Below are 22,316 nucleotides of genomic sequence, written 5' to 3'. Positions count from 1 at the left end.
TCGCAAAAATGAAATATAACTCACATTTTCTCCTTCGAAATCCAACGTGAGAGTATGTATGTATGTGGTTCCATATAGAAGCTCACTTAACTTAAGTTCCTCATAACACCCTCGCGTACTTATGAGTTCTAATTCTCCAAGAGACGGGACAAAACCAAAGACCAATGGCACATAGTCAAAAAGCCAAGAATTCAAATTGAACTTCTCCAATTTTGGAAGGCAGACCACCTCAAGTTTCCTAAAGCCACACTTAGTGAGCTCTAGAACACATAGTTTTGAGTTTGGTGCATCAATCTTAAAAGGATACACATCACCACCAATATCACACTCAGTGAGGCTTAGATGCTTTAGTTGCTTGCAGCAGTCAAAGATGATATGGTGCATGTCCAATTTGTCAAAGTCTACATTTTGTAGAGAGAGCTTTGTGAGGCAGCTGAGCACACTAGGGTGGGCAGTGAAAAGAAAATATATTTCTTGCGCTCGCTGCAGCATATCCTCCTCACTGCATTCCAAAGAATCTTTCTCATCGAGAATGGCGAGATCTAAATCTTTCAACGAACCATTGTTGATTGTGTCACCTACAAGTAGGCCAACTTCGAACAAGAAAGCGTTTATAAAGTAGAGCTTAAGGTGCAGACTTGAGATGGTAAATTCTCTTCGTGGCCTAACCAAGAAACTCCTGGTGGCTTTCGCTACAGATGCCATTGCTTCCTCCATATCCTTCGTCTTGATAGGTTTCAGGTGTGGGGTAGATAGGAAGTCCTTGACATCGATGCTGAGCTCAGGCAGCAGCCAAGGCAGATGACTCCACCGTGTGGAGAGCGCACTTGTTCTTGCAGTCGTACGTGTATCGACTCTTCCCAAGATAAACAGTAAAACATCGTCGGTCAACGCGCTTAGCCTGTCTTCACCCTCTATTTGCTGCAACATATATAAGTAGTTAGGGATCCATTAATTATTTGGCTGCCAAATAACTGAATTCAGATATCCCAAGCAGAAAAACTCTTGTTTTTCTATAAAAAAGAACACTCTCGATCTCTTGTTTTAGATACAAGAACAATGCTCCATATAGTGTGTAAACTGTTGGATGAGGCTGAATAGCCCCCGAACGATCGAGCACACTCGCTATTGGTATCTGGTCAATCTGGTGTGCCGTTCAGGTTCGTCGAGGACATGCATTTATATTCGTATAAAATATGTTATATTGAGCTCAAAATCATGTTCGTACCATGTTGCTAGATTGATTTGCCATTCATCAACACGACGCTTTTCTCATCGTGCTGGATTAAGAGCATGCACAAACTAAAAATCTTTGTCCGTCCTTATACAAACTTGTTAGATTTACAAGTACACTAGCATATACTCCTAGGTATGAGTTGAAGACATAGCTCTGTAAGAAGAGAAATTATATATGAAGAGAAGAGAGGGGGGTAAATCCGATGGCCGGAGAGGGAACATACTTGGCTGTGGGAACTGCTGCTATCAGCTTTATTCGCCTCCATGCCCCCAGATCAATCCGATGAGGGTTCTCTAATTAAGGCGTGTGTTGCAGGCAGGACGGTCCATTGTTGCAGGTGGCTGATGATTCCTCTATTCTCGATGAAGTTAAACCGCAGAAAAAAATAGCACGCTATAGCGCCGCTAGTAGCATATTCTGTAATGCGCTATTTTTTTCATCGGCCGGTAGCAGCAAGCAAAACCGCACGCCGGCGTTAGCTCCCTCCTTCGTACGTATCTCAGAAGAGATCCTCTACTCTGCGGTGGCGTGGGTGGAAGGAAAGCGGAGGACTCCGACGATTTGCAGCTGTTTGACGTGAACGATGGATCGATACCCTCCGTGTCTCTTTTTTTTCCCTTTTATTAAGAGGAATCCGTGTCCTCCTAGGCCCTGTTAATTCCAGCCCAGATGGCCGCACACGGGCGTAGAAAGCCTAGGCCCTGTTAATTCCAGCCCAGGACAAGGCGTGGAAAGCCCATATGGGTCAAGCCTAATTCAAGCCGGCTGCACAGGGCGGAAAACAGAGGCCTAAACGCTCGCTATTTCAGCTCACAAAACGATAACTCAAAAAAGAAAAGAAAAAAACGACAACGTAAAGGCCAGTTTTTTTTTCTCGAGTTGAACGACAGTTACTACTGTAGCAGGTTCGCAGCGCAAACCATTGCACTTCCGAAATCATTGCGAAATTTCACGTTCACGAGCCAGAGAAGAGATAGCAAAGAGATAGTTCATGATATTAAAACCATTCAGGTGCACATCAAAGGCGAGCAAGGAGCGTGTCCACATGGGCATTAGCGGTACTGTTTTATCGATCGATAATTTTTTATGGTCACAGTAAAAAGGCCTCACACATGTGGCCCAGCCCCGCACTCCACGCAACCTCTCCTCCTCTTCTCGTCTTCCTCTCCCTCACCGCCGCCGCGACCACTGCTTCTCCATACCCTGCCTCGTGTCCCTTCCGCCGGTGCGATGCTAGCCACACCGCAGCCACTCGTAAAACGGCGACGATGAGGAGGCTCAGCCCTTGGCGCAGACCCGCGCTCCCGAGCAGCGGCAGCGTCGGATTTCTCTGTCTCGCGGCGCCAAGCCTCCTGTCTGCGTCGCGATGCCGCCGGCATGGAGGCCCGGGCTCTCGCAGCCTCTATGGTGGATGCTCCGGCGAGGTCTCTGGGGACCACATGGCGGGGAACTGGCGCGGCTTCCAGTCGTGGGTTCCGGTGACTCAAAGCCGTACATCTGAGCCGCCGCCTCCAGCTCGTTTATTCCATATTCCGCCTAGGGCTTCACCGCCATCGCAGATCCTTCCTTCCGGTTGCTGCCGCGTTCGTCTGCTACGGGTCCTCCGTGTTCGTGACTCTGTCGACACCGAGAGAATTTCTCATCCGTCAGGTATTACTCCCAACACATGCTTCTTTCGTTTTGGGGGTCGATCGTGCTTCCCTTGTTGGCTGCCAATTTCACGAGGGTCGTCACCATGCTGGTGCTACTTTCGTGTTGGTTATGCTAGTGGTAGGGCTCTAAGCTGGGTTGAGTTTCAGCATGGACCCTGTTTTTTGTAAGCAAGAACCGATGAGCCTAATTGAAATAGTAGATCGTTGGAGCAAGCTACATCCGTTAGGTTCCTTCAAGGAATTAATCAGCTGGTGACGCAGTGTTTAGCGTCGGCCTATGGTGCAAAATTTGTTAGATTTGGTTCCTGTGTAATTTCTATTTGTCCAGTAAAAATCAGGTTAGTGTTGCCCCGAGAGGAAAATAAACCACCCACAAAGATTAATGACATGGCCGTGGTGTTACCCGATTTGGTGCATGCCAAGGAAGGAAGTCATGTTTTTAGACCTGATCTTGTAATTACTTTAGTGCCTGCCCAGAATAACAGTGTGCACATGTGGTAGGTACAGTAAGACAACTAGGTACTAGAAAAGGAATAAGCAGGTTATGAAATTCCTAACAACTCTTTCTGTGTTGATCAAATTGGTGATATGTGCTAGCTGGGTAGTTAACAAAGATTCTCTGGTACTCTTTATGTGAAGTGCGTGTTTCTCAACGTCATTGCCTCGTGTGTTTTCGGTCTCTTCGGCTTTACAAATGAGATGGCCGGCATCTTCAGTTCAGGTTGGCCGCTTGGTCATGTGCGGCTGTATAGATGGTTGTTCTTGTTCTGATGATGTTCATGGATTTGTTGTTGATGTTAACCCGCTTATAGCATGTTCGTTGTTATGTCGCGTCAAGGTGTGCTCTCGTTGTCAAGTCTTATTCAATTATTGTGCTGACCTGTGTGGTCCCTTGGTGTGTTCTAAGGCCAACCTGCAGCATGGCTATCTCACGAGCTCACCGTTGCATGGTTTGATCTGATTTTGTGTGGTTCTAGCCGGTGCTTAAATTTTGTCCACATATTTACGGATGAAGCCCACACATACATACTCATGGATTTGATTTTGCGCTATGCTCTTTAGAACAATCAAGCTATCAGGTGAGAATTGATTCGTGGCTCTTTCTTTTTTTGAATTGGTTGTTATGTGGTTCTTGGGGACTCAAACTCTGTTCCATTTCTTTTTACCTCCTATTTATGGACTCACTTTTGTTAGGGAGTCGATTGAGGACCAAATGGGTATCTTGTCGCTCATCTCCAGCAAGTCAGGCGTCAATCTGTCCATGGCGGAGCAGAGAATGCGTGACCACAACCCACCCAACTGACAGTAATCCTTTGTTCTTGCATTGCATTGCAACCTCATGCTTGACTGCACATCTTGGTTGTGTGATGTGATGGGAACATATATTGTCATACCCTCTTCTATGTGTTGTTTCGGGATGCTTATATGCATACTTGCTAAAAGAACTATACATGTTCTTTTCTTATAAAGTTCAGATCTGACAACCAAGGGAACATTACCCATCAACTAAAGACACAGTACGAAGATAACCCAGTAAAAAATACTCAGTTCTTCATGCCGATTAAAAAAACAATTAACCAGTCCCTCCTTTTAAATTGGTTGCTTTGCTATATTGCTAGGTTTGAAGGCGGGCTAGGTTCAATTTTTTAAGATGAGCTAGGTTTGATGATGCACCTTAAGCAATAGTTTATGAATATGCCAATTACTGTGGCTGGCTGTGACATTCTTAAATGAGAAGTAGACAGGCCTTGTATAAGATGCATTATACAGTTCTAATCAAGTAATTATGGACATGTTCAATTATAGGCCAAGCCCTTTGGTGTGCTAAATGATTAAATGTTGTTATCTAACTGAAGCACTTGGAACTTCTGTGCAGAGGATTATTTTTTCCTTTAAACAAATGAATGTCAGCTCATAACATATGACGATGCTATCCTAACTGGCTAATTAATTTGGCCGTATGAAGTTGTATATTTAAGCCGCAGGTGTTTGTTGTAGTGCATGGAGTTTATCGTGATGGCCCTTTTGAGTCTCCCCTTTCTGTTCGAACTTCAACAGAAAACTAACCAAAGATTAACAAGCATGATATGGTAAATTTAAATTGTCAATTTTAAACTTCATACTATAATATTTTACATCTGATTGGTGCTCATGTCTATGTATTCTAACATTTTATTTGCTTGACACCCTTCAAGTTGAAAATAAACTATGAGTCATTGATGACATTACTGACTGACTGTGTTGTATTATAGGACTAACTATAAGTAAACTTTTTCAAGTCAGCATATTGTGATGTTAGCATGCCCCCTGAAGGACTGCGGGAGTTCTTGCCACGCTTAATACAAGTATATGATTTTCCTTGTCCAAGCTAATGCTGCTTAATCTTTCCCCTGTTTACAGTTTTAACATCTGCCTTTTGTATTTATTTCCTAGACTTTGGTGTCAAACATGGTCTACACTGACGATGATGAATCACTTGTTGATGCTGAGGTGTGGTAAATTTCTTTATATCCTACATGTCTGAGCTGGTTATTGTCTGACAGTGGCATGCTCTGATAAATATTATGTGTTAGCCGCACATCACTGAGATTCCATGCTCTTCCTTATAGGATGTAAAAGATAGGAATCAACAAAAAAGTCCATTTTGGCTTACTACTATATTTCCATGGCATATGCCCGATGTCAGACCGCTTATTAAGTGCTTTCGACTTACTTGACTGTATTTTAGTTGCTCGTGATTCTGCTTTGTCCTAGAAAGCAAACAATGCAAATTATATGGATTTTATGATTCAGTTCATGTTCATCACTTGTCCATCCTTGGTACAACATTACATGCAAATATACTCAGTTGCTGTGTGTAAAGAAGTTCATTTCAAATTCGACAAAAATTAAGGGGTATCTCACCACGAAGGATTGCTTTATGATCCTTTGTTCTATTTTCTGTTCTTTGTCTAACTGATAACCTGGTCTGTGCCTAACTGATAACCTGGTCTGTATCTAATTATTTGCTAGCTAGCTCTTTCTCTTGCTGCCAATTTCTTTGCTTTACATTGTCATTTTTTTAAATACTAATTATACATGTCAAGAGACTATGCAGTATAGAAGTTTTACATGCAGATCTTCTTGATTTTATATCATGCGTTTATGTGCTTTGGTTTACGTTTCCGCAAAGAAGAAGAAATATTCAGTTCTCTGCGCGAAGTTTAAAAAATACAATTAACTCGTCCCTCATTCTAAATTTGTTGCTTTGGTCTTCTGCTAGGTTTGAAGACGGGCTAGGTTCAAAATTTTAAGATGGGCTAGGTTTCACTAGCGTGTGCCATCGACTTGGTCTCAACCATCTTAGGGCAACCCGTCGCTTTAGGGAGATGGCGGTCCCTTTGACGGCCTCCGGGCTCGGCTCAATGATTGGGACCGGTCATCGTTGGTGGCGGCGAAGGTGGTATGGAGTTTTGACCATGGAAGAGCCCGTACAACTCAGAAGGCAAAGTTGGGAAGCTCCTACAAAGGTAAATGCTTTGGTACATGCATATAGATGATTGATCATTTATTGTGAATTATTGAGAAATAAAGAAATAATGCGCTCTTGAGATTTGTTTGTTGTGAAAGGTAAATTATTGTTCTAGATTTGCACAGATACCATCCATTATATACCAATGTGTTCACTTCTGTACTGCCGCAGGCTATGGCATTAGCCCATTAGTATTACATGTTGTGTGGTCTGACTATTACAATGCATATCTAGAAGTATCTATCACGAGGCAACTAGCCTGAAAGTGGATCTACCACGTGCTGCTCCTGTCCCCTCTCCCTCAATTCATCCTCATGGATCTGACAAGGTGACTGTCTCCTTCTCTGCTCTCAACGCCTCTAATTTGTTTCTTAAAATTCAACTATTTCTATGTTTCTACCTATTGCCTCTGTCAATGCAATGGCTTAAGCCCCCAGGTAGCTGCATAATTCATTCATGTCATGCGTTAAACAAATCGATTCTACTCAATACCTCTTACCCACTAATTGAGCATCAATATAGACTGATTATTACTGCTTAAAGAAATCACTAAATGTATCAGCATGATTGCTTGTGCTCAGACAATAATATTTATTTCATGTTAATCTACAAATGTTCTTTACCACATGAAGATTTCACAATGGATTGCTTACTAGCTTGGTTTTGTTCTGTAACATAAGTTACATGACACTGAAACATGCATAGCCCACATAGTTTCTTTTCATGTATAATTGTTTCTTTTGTTCACTGGATGCTTCATTACTAAATCTCTACATTTGTGCATATCTTCTATCTGACCTAACACACATGTACTACATATTGCCATGAGTTTCAAAAATTAGATGTTCCTGGAGATATTCCAAATTTGATTATCTACGCCTATTTGATGACCAACTTCCTTCTAAGAAAAAAAACCCAGCATCTATCTCAGTTACTTCCCTTTTATGTATAATAGGTACTTTCATTAAGTGCATGCTTGATTAGTAAAACTTTACATTTACACATATGTATCTTACCTAAGACATGTCTACCACAATCCTGTTTTTTCTATGGGCATTGAATAGTGAGCGATGGAGGCTGTATATCATGAGGTCGTTCGGCATGGATAGGGCTCGTCATGCGGCGCCGTCCTCCCGACCTCCTTCCCATCATAGCCTTATGGGAATTGGCTTACAAAGTGAGTTTATACTTTAAATCATATCCTTTCTTAATATATGTGCTTGTCCATTCAGGTTTATCTTCGCTTGGAATTGGTGGAAGCAATTTTATCCCCCATTTTCTTTCTCTATGTTCTGTTTTCTAAGCAACATAAGTGGTGTCAATAATATGTGATACTTGTGCATTTCTATCTTTAGGCAGGACATCCTTTTCACAACAAGAGATGAAAATGCTCCTATTGTACCTTCGCTTTTATGTTAGCGTGTGTTGCTTTTGAACAATTGTCTTTTATGTCGCCATTCATGTAAACTACAAGGACATATTAATATCTATGACTCCTAAGGCTGATTCATGGTATGAGTGTGTTGCATTTCCACTGTTCTTTTATTGCTGACCATGTCATAACATTGTGAACTACACCCAGCAACGTGAAAGGGGCGCCTCCTACCTAGCACCGCCCAGCTTCGTCTCAGGCGGCGCCACCGGGTGGCGCCCCAACCACTAGTATGCATCACATCTTACAGAGACTAAATGAAACGTGAAGCCTCAACAGACAAGGAAATGATCCCAAACAATATTCTACTCCCTCCGTTCCAAATTACTCGTCACAAAAATGGATGTATCTAGAACTAAAATACAGCTAGATACATTCATACCTGCGACAAGTAACTCGGAACGGAGGGAGTATGATTCCGGTGTCCACTGATACTAATTTTCTTAGCAAGGTAATACTACCACACTTAGTCATTAGATCTTGGCATCATCAGTAATTTGTTCAGTATCCTCTAACATGCATCTTTTTCTTGAAGTAAGAAAAAAGATTTGTCGTTTTCATTAATTAAGGAGAAGAGAATTGCCCGGTTAATTGGCGGAAAACTGGGCTAAAACCGATACAACCGAACCCACATGACATGGGAACCACCGGCCAACTTGACCACCGACATGGGACACAAAGCTGCAAAGAAGAAAGATGTCCGTCGAGGAGTCGCAAGCGTCATCATCATCACCGGTTGCCTCGAACGAGCGACTCCGACTTCACCATAGAGCTCCAACATCGAAGCCAACCTGCAAACAGCTGCATAGAAACCACGACGGCACATGCCACCAGATGGCCACACATGCAAGCAACGACTTTGACGACGAGCCTCACAAGGAAAATATGCAGGACTTGCACCGATCGTGCCCTCTGCAAACGACCACCGAGCAACACCTGTCATCATCACCACCTGGACCCGCTCCACCGTAGCTCCGACTTCAAAGCAACTAAGCAACCCACAAAAGAGCACCTCAGGCACGCTGGGAAGAACCGACTACCGAAGTCCACGCCGCGACCCGAGCTCCTCTCGACACCATCATCGTTGCCAACCAGAAACTAGCGCCCCGCCTTAGCAAACTACATGGCCAAGATGCCTCCATCCACGACGAAGATGCCACAATCCACCAGTCTCTCGGTCATAGTCAGCTCCGATACGATGCCCCCAAGGAGGAGAAAGACGCGAAGGCACCTCCATCGCCCGATCCAGCGAAAGAGCATACCTCCACGACGACGCTTCCAAGAAAGATCATGTCACCCGCGGGCGCCGCCGGCTCCGGTAAGACCGGGGCAAAGATTTCTCCCGGAGACCACTGCCCGCTGAGGCCAACCTTACCCTGGCCGCGGGATCACACGATCCACCGCGCCCAGGCACACGCCACCCCCTGGCCATAGCCGCCGTCTACCACCGTGACCACCACCACAACAACAACCAATGCATCGCAAAGAGCTGCACCAAGATCAGCTAACCGCAGCACACCTCGAGCTCCGGAGATGCCACGCCCCACGCGTCGCCAGTCACCGAGCCCACTGCACGTAGCCACCGCCGCACCCGACCAAGGATCCGCACCCCGCGCACACATCGAGAGCCGAGAGCATTTTCCTTTCTAAGAAAAAATATTATTTTTTGTTGTGCTTGCCGCATCCGTGGACCCAAGATGTAGCAAGGACGGGAGGGGCTACCTCTTCGCGAATGATATATTTTGCTTACTGTGAGATATATCACTGTCTCATCTCAAGCGTTTCTCTGCGTCGTCACTGGGCCGGCCTATTTCCCCGCCGGGTTTCTTCGCCCTTCTGGTCCTCGCGAGTGCCTCCCTTCTCCATTTCTCCTCCTCGCGAGCGTCTCCCCTATTCTTCTCCTCCCGAGCGCCTTCTCCCCTTATGTTGCAGATATGTGTGAAATCGATATATGCTTTGGATTTTGTTTTTCTTATATCATCAAGTATTGTATTAATTCATGTTTTTCATCACCAAAATCAAAAGTATACAAGTCGTAAGAGCACATTATGCCTGTTACTATACCTAACACTCACAATGACCCATTTTCTTACACTATACATGGCACTCACATTTTTCATGATACATACTGTAAGACAATCTTCCAATGCACAATGAAGATACAATTGATTTGCCTCCTACTGGGGTCATTGCCTACTTGTCGTGCTCGCTTCTATTTGAATTTTGCCTATTTTCTGTTTCATAGTATTGATGTCCCTTCCTGTCTTCCGCGGAGGCGAAGGCAAGACAAGATTATTTTTTTCACTTCTTTTCTTGGTTCAAAATGGTTAGCGATAGATGGAATGAACATTATTCAGGAGGAGTAAACTTTTTTTAAGCAGACCATCAAACGTTTTTAAAATTGGCGGCACATATTTTGAGTACACTATGCACAATGTTCATGAATTTTTTTATTATGATGAATACATGCTGTGATGCGAGTGATGAAAATTTTCTGTTGAAAAATAAACATTTTATTAATATATATTAAACATGTCACAAAATAGATAATTAAGTTTTTTCTAGCACTTTTTGTAAGTACACAACACTTTTAAATAAAAATGGAAACATAAATTTTTAATATACTATAAGCATGTTCCCAACTACAGTAATTGATGAGCAAATTTAAGTAATTGCAAATACATTTTTAATTACACTATGACATTTTTGTATTGAAAAATAACATTTCAACAATACTTGTTCTACATTTTTGGAAATAGGTAATGAATATTCTTCCAAGACATTTTTCAAATACAGTATGAATCTAAAATGCAAATACATTTCTTAAATGCACATTCAACATTTTTTCTATTGAACAATGAAATTTTGCTAAAAATTTGGTGAACATTTTTTTGAGATTGGTAATGAGCATCTTTTCTAAGGCATTTCAGAAATACACTATGAGCATTTTTTTAAATACAAAAACTGTTTTAATATAGTAAGAACATTTTTTACCTACTACTAATTATGAACTAATTTAAGTAATTACAAACACATTTTTGAAATACACAATGAAAATTTTCTATTACATAACATGCATTTTTTCATATAAAAATGAACACTTTGAAATAGATAATAAATATCCTATTCCTTTTGAAATACATTATTGACTTTAGTTGCTGCAAATACATTTTTAAATATATTATCGAGATTGAGGAATGGACTAGATTGCGGGCAGCCTTCCTGCCGGTGTTGTCGAATTATTCGGACACTGTTTTTCCTGGTCACTCTCATCTTCAGGTGAGTTTTCCGTAAACTGGGAATATCTGGCATTATATCATTCGCCCACCATCCCTAGCTTTCTTCCCTGTGAAAAGCCCATTGACCTTGAAGATTAAGAATTTTGTATCGCAGCTATTTTGAGATCTCATTCCTTCAGAAACCAAGGTGCTTAAGTGGCATGACTCGGATAATGGCTTGTGCGCCTTATGCGCAGTTCCGGAGACTGCCACTCGCATCCTTCGCATCCTATTCTCGTGCATTGTGGCTCCGGTAGACTGGCACTCGCATCCTTCGCATCCTATTCTCGTCCATTGCGGCTCGGGTCCTTTGGATGATCATCCGTGAGGCTTTAGGGCCCGTCTGGAGGCCCTGGACTTCGCGGAGTTTCTCCGGATCAGAGCTACCGTGTACCCTTTAACCGACACGTAATAAGATGTTTGACTCTTTTTAAAAATGTCTTGCTTTCCGATACCTGCTCTTTAAGCAGCTAAGATGTTTGACTTTTTTAAAAAAATTCTTGCTTTCCTATACCTGCTCTTTAAGCAGCGTGACCGTAATCTACAGCACGATCGACTGGGGCTCATGATGGATGCACTTCTGATTATTGCACGTCGCCTGTCCTCTTCATAGGATGCTTTTTTTCTTATGTCTTTTGAGCGTGATTGTGTTGTTGCCCCAGCCTGTTTTTTAATATTGAACGTTGAATGAATGGAGATGGATGGTTGCTTCATTTATAAGGTGCCCTTTTTTCTTAGTTCTCTTATGTTTTCCCCTATTGTCTCAGTAGTCTTTTTTTTTTTAAGTTTGAACGCTGAAAGCATGCAAGCAGTCTACTACAGTACGTCCTGTTCCGAATTCAGCTGACACAAACAGTACATACACGTTTCATTAGGCCACTAGCTGGTAGGCGCGGTGTCCGGCGTACATTACATATTTATAGTACATTAGACAAAACATTAAGTAAAGGTGGCAGCGCCAACGAAACTTGCACAACATGCAAGCATGCATCACGTACACAAACCCCAACGACCTAATTAAAGCTACGCTGCTAGTGCTATCTGGTAAGATCTACAACTACTTAGTTTTGTTCCGATGGCAAACCAGGCAACCGGGTGTTCAAGCGCGGCCTGGGAGTTGCGTCTTGGCGAGGAAGACGTCGGTGAGGACGGTCTTGGACTGCAGCGACGCCCTGAGAATCGCCAGACCCTGCAAATCAAATCATGCAAAGCAGTGTGCATAAGAAGTGACTGACAATAAATAAGCCAAAGAGCTAAATGCAAACGGCGAACCTCCTTGTAGCCGAGCTGCACGGTCTTCTCCTGGAGCGCGCCGAGGTCCTTGACGGCGAAGGCGTTGAGCAGCGCGATGCTGGAGATGGATGACATGGGGTTCACGCTGAGGTCGTCCATCACCGTGTACGTCACGATGCCCTGCACGAACCCTTTCCCACAGACGACGCCGGCCGCCGCCTGAGCCGTCTGGCCCCAGGATCCTGACACGAACCGCAACGCCGTGGTCATCTTGTAGCCGCACGAGGGGCAGTTGGTGCTGCTAGTCTCCGACACGAAGCTGTTGTTGCAGCGGCTGCACTTGTAGAGCGCCTTGGGCTGCCCGCCAGAGGTGGCCTCCGGCAAGCCTTAGCTGTTGGAATTGATGTCAGTGTAACAAACTGAGAGAAATCAGGGAGAGACAAAGTCTCCTTACCTAACGTAAAGATGCACCATGATCGGAGGTGCCAAACCAACGTTTTGGTCCGGTCCCTGTTCCCTAGCACTTATACATAAAAGGAGGTATATGTCCCATGTATGGATGACTATTACAAACACATAGAACCTCAACTGCCGATCCTAAAGAAGCGCCAAGGGTCCAGAAGACCGTCCACCATTGCGGGCCACCAGGAGGGTAGTGCCGGCGGCGTCCAGCACTCTGCACGTCCATCTTCATGCTGCTGCTTCTTCCCCAACAAACTCCACTCCGCTGGAGGCTCACGGCAGCTGCATGGAGCCCCTGATGGTCTCTGAAAAATCATGGTTAGTTCCCAATATTCTACAGAAGAGGTGTTTTAATCTAGAGATCAAGATCCTATTATGTTAATACTAAAGAATTATTTCTAACATTGGTATCATGAGCATGATTGATCTCTGTTTACAACCCTAACTAGACCATGTTAAATCTTAATTATTAATGTCATGGTCTAACTTTTTGTATTAGTGCTGCTAATTGGTCATGATTAGATTATAACATTTTAGTGTTAGCACATTAGGATTATGTGTTAAGATCAAATTATGCAGGCTTAAGATTAATGATTAAAGTATAAGACTCTCTGTTAAGTTGACGATCCATGTTTAGGGTTAATTGCTTCGGTTAAGATTCTAATTGCTATTGGCTAGTGTTAATTCGATGATGATGATCATGTTCAACGGCTAGACTAATTGAGCCATGCTTCCGCATTATGTTGATCTTTCAACTAGCCCTGTTTAAGCAATCAGAAGGGGGGAATTGCAAACTCCAGAAAATCCCCAATTTGAAACCCTAGAACTAGGAATTTCGCAAATCAGCGCCCAACAAATGATGTAATCGAGAAAAAGAAGAGCTTTTGGGGCACACCTCATGATGCCGCGCCGGTGTACCTTCGGGATCCCGACGCCGGTGACGCCGTCGTCTCCTGGGACAACGCGCTGAAAGAATCGGCCGCCGCTGAGCTGCTAAAGGACGACGCGCCGAGGGTTTAGAGCCGCCAGCGCCGCTATTATGGATGTGCGCGTGTGAGGCCATCGCCGTGCACGTCGCCATCGCCCCCTAAATCGGTGGTGGCCGGTGCATCCCTCCCCACCGTACGAATCATCGGGCGCGCGCAGACGCAGAGGCCTCGTTCGATGGCAAAGCGCGCGGGATTCAATCCGCTGCACGCTTGGCCGGCGAGCGGAGCTCCCGCGCCGCCATGGCTGGCGAGCTCATCGAGCCGCTGCTGTTGTCGCCGCTCTGTGCGAGAGCGAGAAATCCGGGGAGGAGGAGGTCAAATGACCTAGGGTTAGCTCGGGCGGCGATTTTGTTCCGTTCGCGAGCGATGCCGACCGTCCGTTTCGATCGGACGATTCACAAGAAATCGCGGCTCCGAGCAGGCCATCGGCGCCATATGGGCTGTTTTCACGGCCGGACTGTGGCCCAAGTTGCCTCAGCCGACCAGAGAAGTTTGTTTTATTTTACGTGTAGCTGCTATGCTACTGGGCTTACTTTGGGTAGCCGTGGGTATTTTTGGGCCAATTTTTTGTGGCAGTTTTCTGTATTTTTTGGCAGTGCATTTAAGTTTTTTGTTTTGGCTATCCACTGTATAATAAATTTAAGAGCTGCCAGAAAATGTGTTAAAGATTTTGCTTATGTCATCTTTTAAGCAATTAAGATTTATGTCATTTTATGGAATCCTTCAATGATGATAAGATTTTGTTAATAGAACGTCGTGGGTTGTTATGGGCATTTTATGAAGGTTTAGTGCACTTGTTAAGTTTATAATTATGCTTATGCACTAATATATTAGAATTTGCCTATAATTATGTTTATAATTTTCTGAATAAAGTTGTGCCTAAGGGAATTTTATTTGGAAATTTAATGTGACATTAATGTTGATGCCATCTTAATGACACCTTTTATGATGATCATATTTTCGGTGTCATTTCAATGAAGAAATTAATGTGAATCACTCATTGAATTTTCTGAAAATTTTATTTGAAAATTTTCATTGAGTGTGAATTTTACGTTGATGCCATACTTATGGCATTTTTTTTAATGATGTGATCGTCACTAAATGGTTGCGTGGTGTGGTTTTTCCGTACCTCACGGTGCGTCTAATAATGTTGAGCTAGTGTGCTCGTTGACAAATACTAAAGATTATGTTGGTTCATTTCTTTTGTAGAATTAAAACATGCACTATTGAAATAAGCTTAAATGGACCATAATGGTATTGATAAAATTATGGTTGATTATCTAAACAAATAAATTTTGTTTAAAGAACTTTATGTGATATGCAAAATCCTAGTCATTATATGACTTTTTTTTTATGAAATATATCCAAAGTACGTGTTGCCTTTTATCTGACCGTTATAATTTACCAAATATTATTATTTGGTGAATCCTTGTGTAAGCTTATGTCCAAATTTTATATAATTGTTTTTGGGGAAAATATTATGATATCCTTATGATAATGTTAATGTCATTTTCACTGTGAATGTTAATATCAATGTTTACTCAGTGGCAAAGACATTTATATTTTTATGTTAATTCTATGCCATTTTCATTTATGTCTTTGAGAAATTTTTATGATAATTTTGACACTTAAGTTCACTATTATTATCAGTGTCAACTTGCGTGACAAAAGGTATCATTGTGTATGATGGCAAACATGGTTTTATGTTGTTGCTTTATGGTAATTTAGCTATTAATTTAGCCAAAGTTCTTGGTCATAATTATGTGCTTTATGACTCTCTAGTCAAAATGGAACCAACGGGAAGTTTTGATTAGAGATCTAAAAAAATGTTATAATGGCATATGATGATATTCTGACCAACGTTGATTATTTTCATGTGTCATTTATGAATATGGATCAGAATAACAATTAAGCATCTCTTTGATTCATCTCATTGCATGGTTAATTCATGCTTGATGTTTTGTTGTGATGCTCATAATGGTGTCTTTTTTTTAGCAATGAACATTAATAATGATGCCAAACTTCCGTTTTGGCATAGATGAACCTTATGTAAATAAATTTTGCACATGGAGGAATCTCCCAGTGTTTTCTTTGCCACTAAGGTTGAAGGATGTTAATCATGATGATAAGGCAGACATTGGGAGAGATCTCAAGATGCATTTGCCATCATGCATATTACTAATGCAAAGGATATTAAAGTCAAAACTATTGGATTTATTCCACTAGCTTTTGGAGATAACTTCATTCTTCATCTTATTGATGATGTTTGTTCATGTTCCAGTTATTGGAGAACCTTAATTTTATCTCTCGAACAGATGAAATGATTTTGTATTAAGTCATCTCCAATTATGTAATGTTAGTCCCATTCTAGGGTGAAACAAGTTATGTTTTCACTGAATGAATCATTTGTAAAGATTAAGTGATATGGTATAACTAAAGATATAAGAGAATTTTAAGAGATTTTATCAAAATTGTGGTTTTCGACCACATTTCGAGGGGGAGAATGGAAGTCTTTTTAATATGAGATATCACGTTCACTTCTCCTACTTATATCATATAAAGCTAAGAAAAATATGTGCGTTAATTCTCTAATTAAGATGGAACCAACGAGAAGTCCTAGTTGGAGAATGTATGAAAAGCACACACTAATTTTGGTTCTCTAATTAAGATGCAACAAGTCTTATTTAGAAGAATGAACGAAAAATCACTCCCTTTATTATGTTAATGTGTAATCCCTTATGAGCATTATGAAGCACACATGAATGCTAAAGTGACAAGGTTGCTGGTGTAATGACCATCATGATGTAACATGTTGATTATATATTTGACCAATGTCATTTATAATTATATGTCACATTTCACTCAAGTGGCAAGTTTGTTAGTATCATGTGGCTCGTGGTTATATTTCATTTATAATAACAGTTCATTAAGTTCTTTTCCATCTTCAGCCCGACGGTGTTGTGGTTTAGAACTAAAATGATTATTATTAAGTTTTTGGGTATGTTTTCCATCTTTTAAATAAAGTGATCATCAGGGAACCTGGAGAGTATGAGCAAGAATCTTAAGGATAACTCCATTAGATCTTTGTTCATATGCATCAGGGAAGGTGAGAAGAATGCATATTGCAACACTTAATGTTGAGACTTCACAATTTCCGTGTGATTGATAATGTGTGCTAATGATCATCTTAGAGGCTTGTCTGATAGTGAGCTCTAATGATGTATGGAACTCAATAGAGTTTCCTCATTAAGTTGTTATGACGCTTGTGTTATGATTATAACATGCTCTTGTGTTGACTAATTAATAGTGTATATATGACTCAACCATCGGGTTTTGTCAAATAGATGAAGTTAACATAAGGTATGTTGCCTCAAGAAATTCAATTGTGAAAAAAGACGAGCGTTGGGACAAAGGGGAGTAAGTTCACTAAATGTGAAGTTGGAATATTTTTTGGCGGGCCAAGAAATTTCTATCTTCTATTGACATAAAAGGAACTTGGTGATGCCTTATACTTTATTTGTATCGGGCTTCATCAAGATATAGGTCCAAAAGGAGTATAAGTTCTCTTATGACGACATACTTCGATAGAGTACGGAAGAAAATATTATGTGGTAGTACTCTATCTCACCTGCTGCTAAAGTTAAGGGCAATAAAGGCGGACATTTTAGTGTCCAAGGAACCATTATAAACTGATCAGATAATGTGGTTCCTTATGCTTCAGCTGTCAGAAGCAACATGTGTATTCAAGTATGAACATGCCCTTATTTGTGATCGGGAAAATTGGCAAATATACAAGTAAGTCCAAAAATGGACCACTGGAAAAGCCATCAAAAGTCTTGCAGATATGCAAGACAATAAAGTCTACATGCTCACTGATGAGAAGTCTGATAACCTGGTTATCCTAGGTTATTTAGACATTGTTTCTGCGAGATGTGTGGATATTAAAGTTTCCACGTCATGTTACATCCTCACTCTCGCATATGGAGCTATATCGTGAAAAAGCTCCATAATGACGCTGATGGCATTAGAAATAATGCACTTAATTATGTGGCATGTTAAGAGGCTATTGGGCAGGTTGTATGTCAAGAAATTTATTCCCAAAATTATGGTGGTAGATAGCATTTTGTAACCACATACTGCAATATGAATCGCAATTTTCTATGCGAGTAACAACAAGTTAAATGGTGTTGCCAAAACCATTGACAATATGTTTAGTGTTGTGAAAGATAGAATCCAGGATCAAGCTATTGAAGTTGAGAATATGAGTATGTTTGAATGTTTTACGGATCCGTTTATCAAAGGCTTACCACCCAATTGTATGATCATGTTGTTAGCATGGGTTTAGAAAGCCTTTTGATCCTGGAATTTAGGACCGTCAAATGAACCAACTCCCTTTAAGTAAAATGATATCCATTTCGAGATAGAATGGTATACTATAATTATTGAGGTTCAATGAAATTTCATTGGTCATTGCAACATCTTACTTTGGTATATTATTTCTATGATAAGAGTGGGCTTATGATGTTTGTTAACCTTACGATCAAGGGGGAGAATGTTGGAATTGATTTCAGTGTAACAAACTGAGAGAAATCAGGGAGAGACAAAGTATCCTTACCTAACGTAAAGATGCACCATGATCGGAGGTGCCAAACCAACGTTTTGGTCCGGTCCCTGTTCCCTAGCGTTTATACATAAAAGGAGGTATATGTCCCATGTATGGATGACTATTACAAACACACAGAACCTCAACTGCCGATCCTAAAGAAGCGCCAAGGGTCGAGAAGACCGTCCACCACTGCCGGCCACCAGGAGGGTAGTGCCGGCGGCGTCCAGCACTCTGCACGTCCATCTGCATGCTGCTGCTTCTTCCCCAACAAACTCCACTCCGCTGGAGGCTCACGGCAGCTGCATGGAGCCCCTGATGGTCTTTGAAAAATCATGGTTAGTTCCCAATATTCTACAGAAGAGGTGTTTTAATCTAGAGATCAAGATCCTATTATGTTAATACTAAAGAATTATTTCTAACATTAGCATGTTGGTGCCAGCGGCGCCCGGGCAGAGCACGACGGGGTGAAGAAGCGCGTCCTTGGCCGCGCCGGGCTGGACGTAGGTGCCGTCCAGCTTCTCCACGCTCCCGTAGAGGTTGCCGACGCAGCCGACCATGGAGTCCTTCCCGAGCAGCTTCACGGCGGTGCCGACCGGCAGGGCGAGGAGGGAGAAGAGGAAGTCCACCACGTCCTTGCTCGCCTCCGCGAACAGCACGCGCTGCGCCTTGGTGTCCACCAGCAGCTTCATGCTCAGCGCGCTGCCCGTCGTGGCGGCGGTCGCCATCTCGACGCTCGACGCCTGTCCCTCAAACTCAACGATAGGCGGCGGGGTGATAATGGGTTGGTGACCTTTTTTGGGACAAAGGTGACTAGCTACCCCCTTCTTTTTCTTTCTATGCATGAGCTACGGCCTTTCTTGGTGCTTATGCTGGAAGCGATTTCGCCCAGACTGGGTTTATGTAGGGGAGGGGCCGTCAGCAGAGCATGTCCTAGCGCCCGACACGCATGATTCACACGCGGAGCCTTCAAGTTCCAGGTGGCGGTGACATGGCAACGAACATGCAACGTGTGGTTAATTTGCAGCATAGGTTTGTTTCACCCGAAGGTTCGCCAAAGATGGGAGGTGATGTATGCAAGTAGTGCAATATATTTCACGACCATGATACGACACCTCTATGACTACAACGTACTCTCCTGGGAACCTTTCACTAGAATCGCCAAGTCCAGTAAAAAAAAAACAGTTTTGCTGGATCATCAGGCAACTGGAAAAATAATTTGAATAAGTCGGTTTTGTATGGAAGAGAAGGTACCGTCCGAGGTCGAGAGGCAAAACCCGACATCTACTAACAGCTACGAACGTAGGATTTACGTAGACTCGTTTGTAGGTGTAGCATTGCTCGTTAAGAGGGGATGTCACAACGAGCGGCAGCGAGGCCTGGAGTATCTGGCGAGGCCAAGCCAGGAACGACCTGGAGCCGCCGCGCGCCGACACGGAGACATCGTCGTCGGTGGACGGGAGTCAAAAGTGAATCTGAGGAGGGAAATTTCAGCTTCTTCCTTCTCGCATCACATAAAGGGACTTGAAGCGGCACGGCCTCTCATACACCATGGATGATGGTCACTAATTCCACCGCCACTTCTTCTCCCGTGGCAGCCTATCGGATGGTCGTCACGCGGCATCACCTTAGTAGAAAACAGGGCTTTCGTTCGGGCCTTGTCAGTCCATTAGTCCCGGTTCAGCCACGAACCGGGACCCATGATGGCATACGTCCCGGTTCATGAGCCCAGGGGGCCGGCCGGGGCCTCGTGGCCGGCTCCCTGGGCATTGGTCCCGGTTCGTCTGGACCCATTTGTCCCGATTCATGGCACGAATAGGGACCAATGGGCCTCGCTCCTGGTCCACATACATTGGTCCCGATTCGTGGCTTGAACCGGGACAGAAGGGGGGAGCTTTAGACCCGATTCCAGCCATGAACCAAGACAAATGAGTTGCCTATATATACCTCATCGCCGCAGCAGAGCACTCCACAGTGCTTTGTTTTTTCTGGCCGGCGAGGGGAGGGCATTTGGGTGCTCTAGCTCACCTCCTATGCACATGAGGGTGTTCGATGAAATGCCCGAGCCACACTAGTTAAGCTTTCTCCTCTCGAAGCTCGACCTCCAAACTCCATTTCCCCGAGATTTGCATAGGTTTAGCGGTCCATCACGCCCCGTCCCCATCTTTACCGCCGTCGCCCACGCCGATCTCGTCGCCGGCACCACCGTGGCGAGCCTCTTGTTCTTATCTTCTTTCTGAAAGAAAAGAATTCTTACTCCATCAGCGATCGCCGGGGGCCGTGCGAGATACGGCCACCAGCGCCGCCCCGGTCGCCGTCTCCCTCCTCGCCGACCCCGCCGGACGCCGCCCCTCCAAGCTCCGGCCACCCCGTCCATCTCAAACTCCGACGAACCCCTCCAACTCCGGCGAACAGTGCAGATCCGGCGATCTCCTCGATTTGCGTGCCGGGTCAAACCCTAGATCCGGTGGTAAAATTTCGTCTAAGTCCATGTTATTCTTAGTCCATATGCACATGTTCGTGGCTCCGTAACTTTGCATCCGTAGCTCCGATTCATGCATATAGTATACCAAAATTTTCATCTCAGAGAGTACATCATTTCATTCCATTGCATCATTTTCATTTGAGCTCATCTTGATGCCCGAAATGCTGTTAGAAGAGGGCTACTTGAGTTAATTGTCAGATCTTCTACTCCGTTTAGCACTTTTGTCATTTTTTGCCATGATTATTGTGTGCATGATATGCCCATGTGCTCTACATGTGTTTTGTTAAGGATATTGTCATCTTTGCAGAGGTGCAACCCATGTATTTTTGTGATATGTGTGGTGGCTTGTGCAAGCTTGCAAAGTGGTGCACTTACTAATTCTGTTTTCAGGGACTTAGTGATTTCACTAAGTCCTGGAGCTGTTTATCTCATGTTGTCTTATGTTCATGTTGTTTCCTAGTGATCCGTGCCTCTTTTGAGGATGATTTGTTAATATTGTAGTGCTCTATCCATCCATGTCTTTGTTTATAATTATGGAGCACCCTAGCTTGATTCAATCGAGCTCTATTTTTGCTACTTTGTGAATCTGGGCAGATTGTCAACTTGTTTGCAATTTTGCCGATGTTGTAGTTGATCCGTGCATGCTATGCTATTGTTCTTGCCATGTCTAGCTTGCATTTTGTGCCTTCTTGATGGGTGTATGCTTGTCTTGGCATGACTTGCACTGTAGTGAGTGCATCGAGCTCGTAAACATGCCTACTTGAGTTATATTTCAGCATGTGTCAGTTTTCACTAAGTCTGAAAACTGATTATGTTTTTGTCATGTTCACATGCTTGCAATTGTATTTTCTGGTCCTTTTTGGCTCAAGGTCACTAAGGGACTTTTGTTAAGCTCTTTGAGTAGCTCCATGCCATGCTTTACTTTTCCATGTTCATATCCTGTAGCATGTAGTTTTGTTGCTCCGAAGAGTGCTACCTGATCTGAAATTCCAGACAAGTGTTAATTTCACTAAGTCTGAGATCTGTTTGCCATATGCATTTTTGCCATGCTTGTTTGAACCTGTTAATGGATGAATTGGCCGTAGCTCAGTGCTAGACTTTTGTTAAGCATCTTGAATGCATCCCTGCCATGTATTTTGTTGTCTTGTTTGGGTGCTGTAGCGTGTTCATCTCATTGCATCTAGATGGCTACTTGCTGTAAATCGCAGACCGGTGTCATATTTGAATCGCTTGCCATTTCCAAACCGTAACTCCGATTCTGGCGTTCTTTATATCGTTTTCAAGCGATTTCATCTCATCTTTCCAGTGGCACACTTGGATTCCCAAGTTGAGGCCAGGTTCATGCATTCTTTGTCCAATCATGCATATGCATCGCATACCGCATCCCGCATATCATATCATGTTCATGTGTTGGTTGTTTACTATGTTGTGTGC

The 22,316-nt window shown here is 43.1% G+C and overlaps 1 protein-coding gene across 1 annotated transcript; it reads right to left on the bottom strand.

The window, feature by feature from the left end:
* Nucleotides 1-11,998: 11,998 nt before the first annotated feature.
* On the bottom strand, nucleotides 11,999-19,125 carry LOC119283885. The gene is made up of 4 exons (XM_037563245.1): nucleotides 18,821-19,125; nucleotides 18,581-18,720; nucleotides 12,383-12,729; nucleotides 11,999-12,299 (listed from the first exon to the last, which is right to left on the bottom strand). The coding sequence occupies exons 1-4, from the start codon at nucleotides 19,123-19,125 to the stop codon at nucleotides 12,210-12,212; spliced, it is 882 nt and encodes a 293-aa protein (XP_037419142.1). The 3' UTR covers nucleotides 11,999-12,209.
* Nucleotides 19,126-22,316: the final 3,191 nt, after the last annotated feature.

The sequence above is a fragment of the Triticum dicoccoides genome, chromosome 4A, assembly GCF_002162155.2.
Source record: "Triticum dicoccoides isolate Atlit2015 ecotype Zavitan chromosome 4A, WEW_v2.0, whole genome shotgun sequence".
Taxonomy (NCBI): domain Eukaryota; kingdom Viridiplantae; phylum Streptophyta; class Magnoliopsida; order Poales; family Poaceae; genus Triticum; species Triticum dicoccoides.
This window is presented reverse-complemented; position numbering and strand designations above follow the sequence as displayed.

Bases quoted from the DNA above. Each gene is read 5' to 3' on its own strand.
- LOC119283885 (XM_037563245.1), bottom strand. From the start codon at position 19,125: ATGGCGACCGCCGCCACGACGGGCAGCGCGCTGAGCATGAAGCTGCTG. The intron at 18,721-18,820 runs GTTAGAAATAAT...GATTTTTCAAAG, and splicing joins GCTGGCACCAACATGCTAAT to ACCATCAGGGGCTCCATGCA. The intron at 12,730-18,580 runs GTCTTCTCGACC...CCAACAGCTAAG, and splicing joins GTGGCCGGCAGTGGTGGACG to GCTTGCCGGAGGCCACCTCT.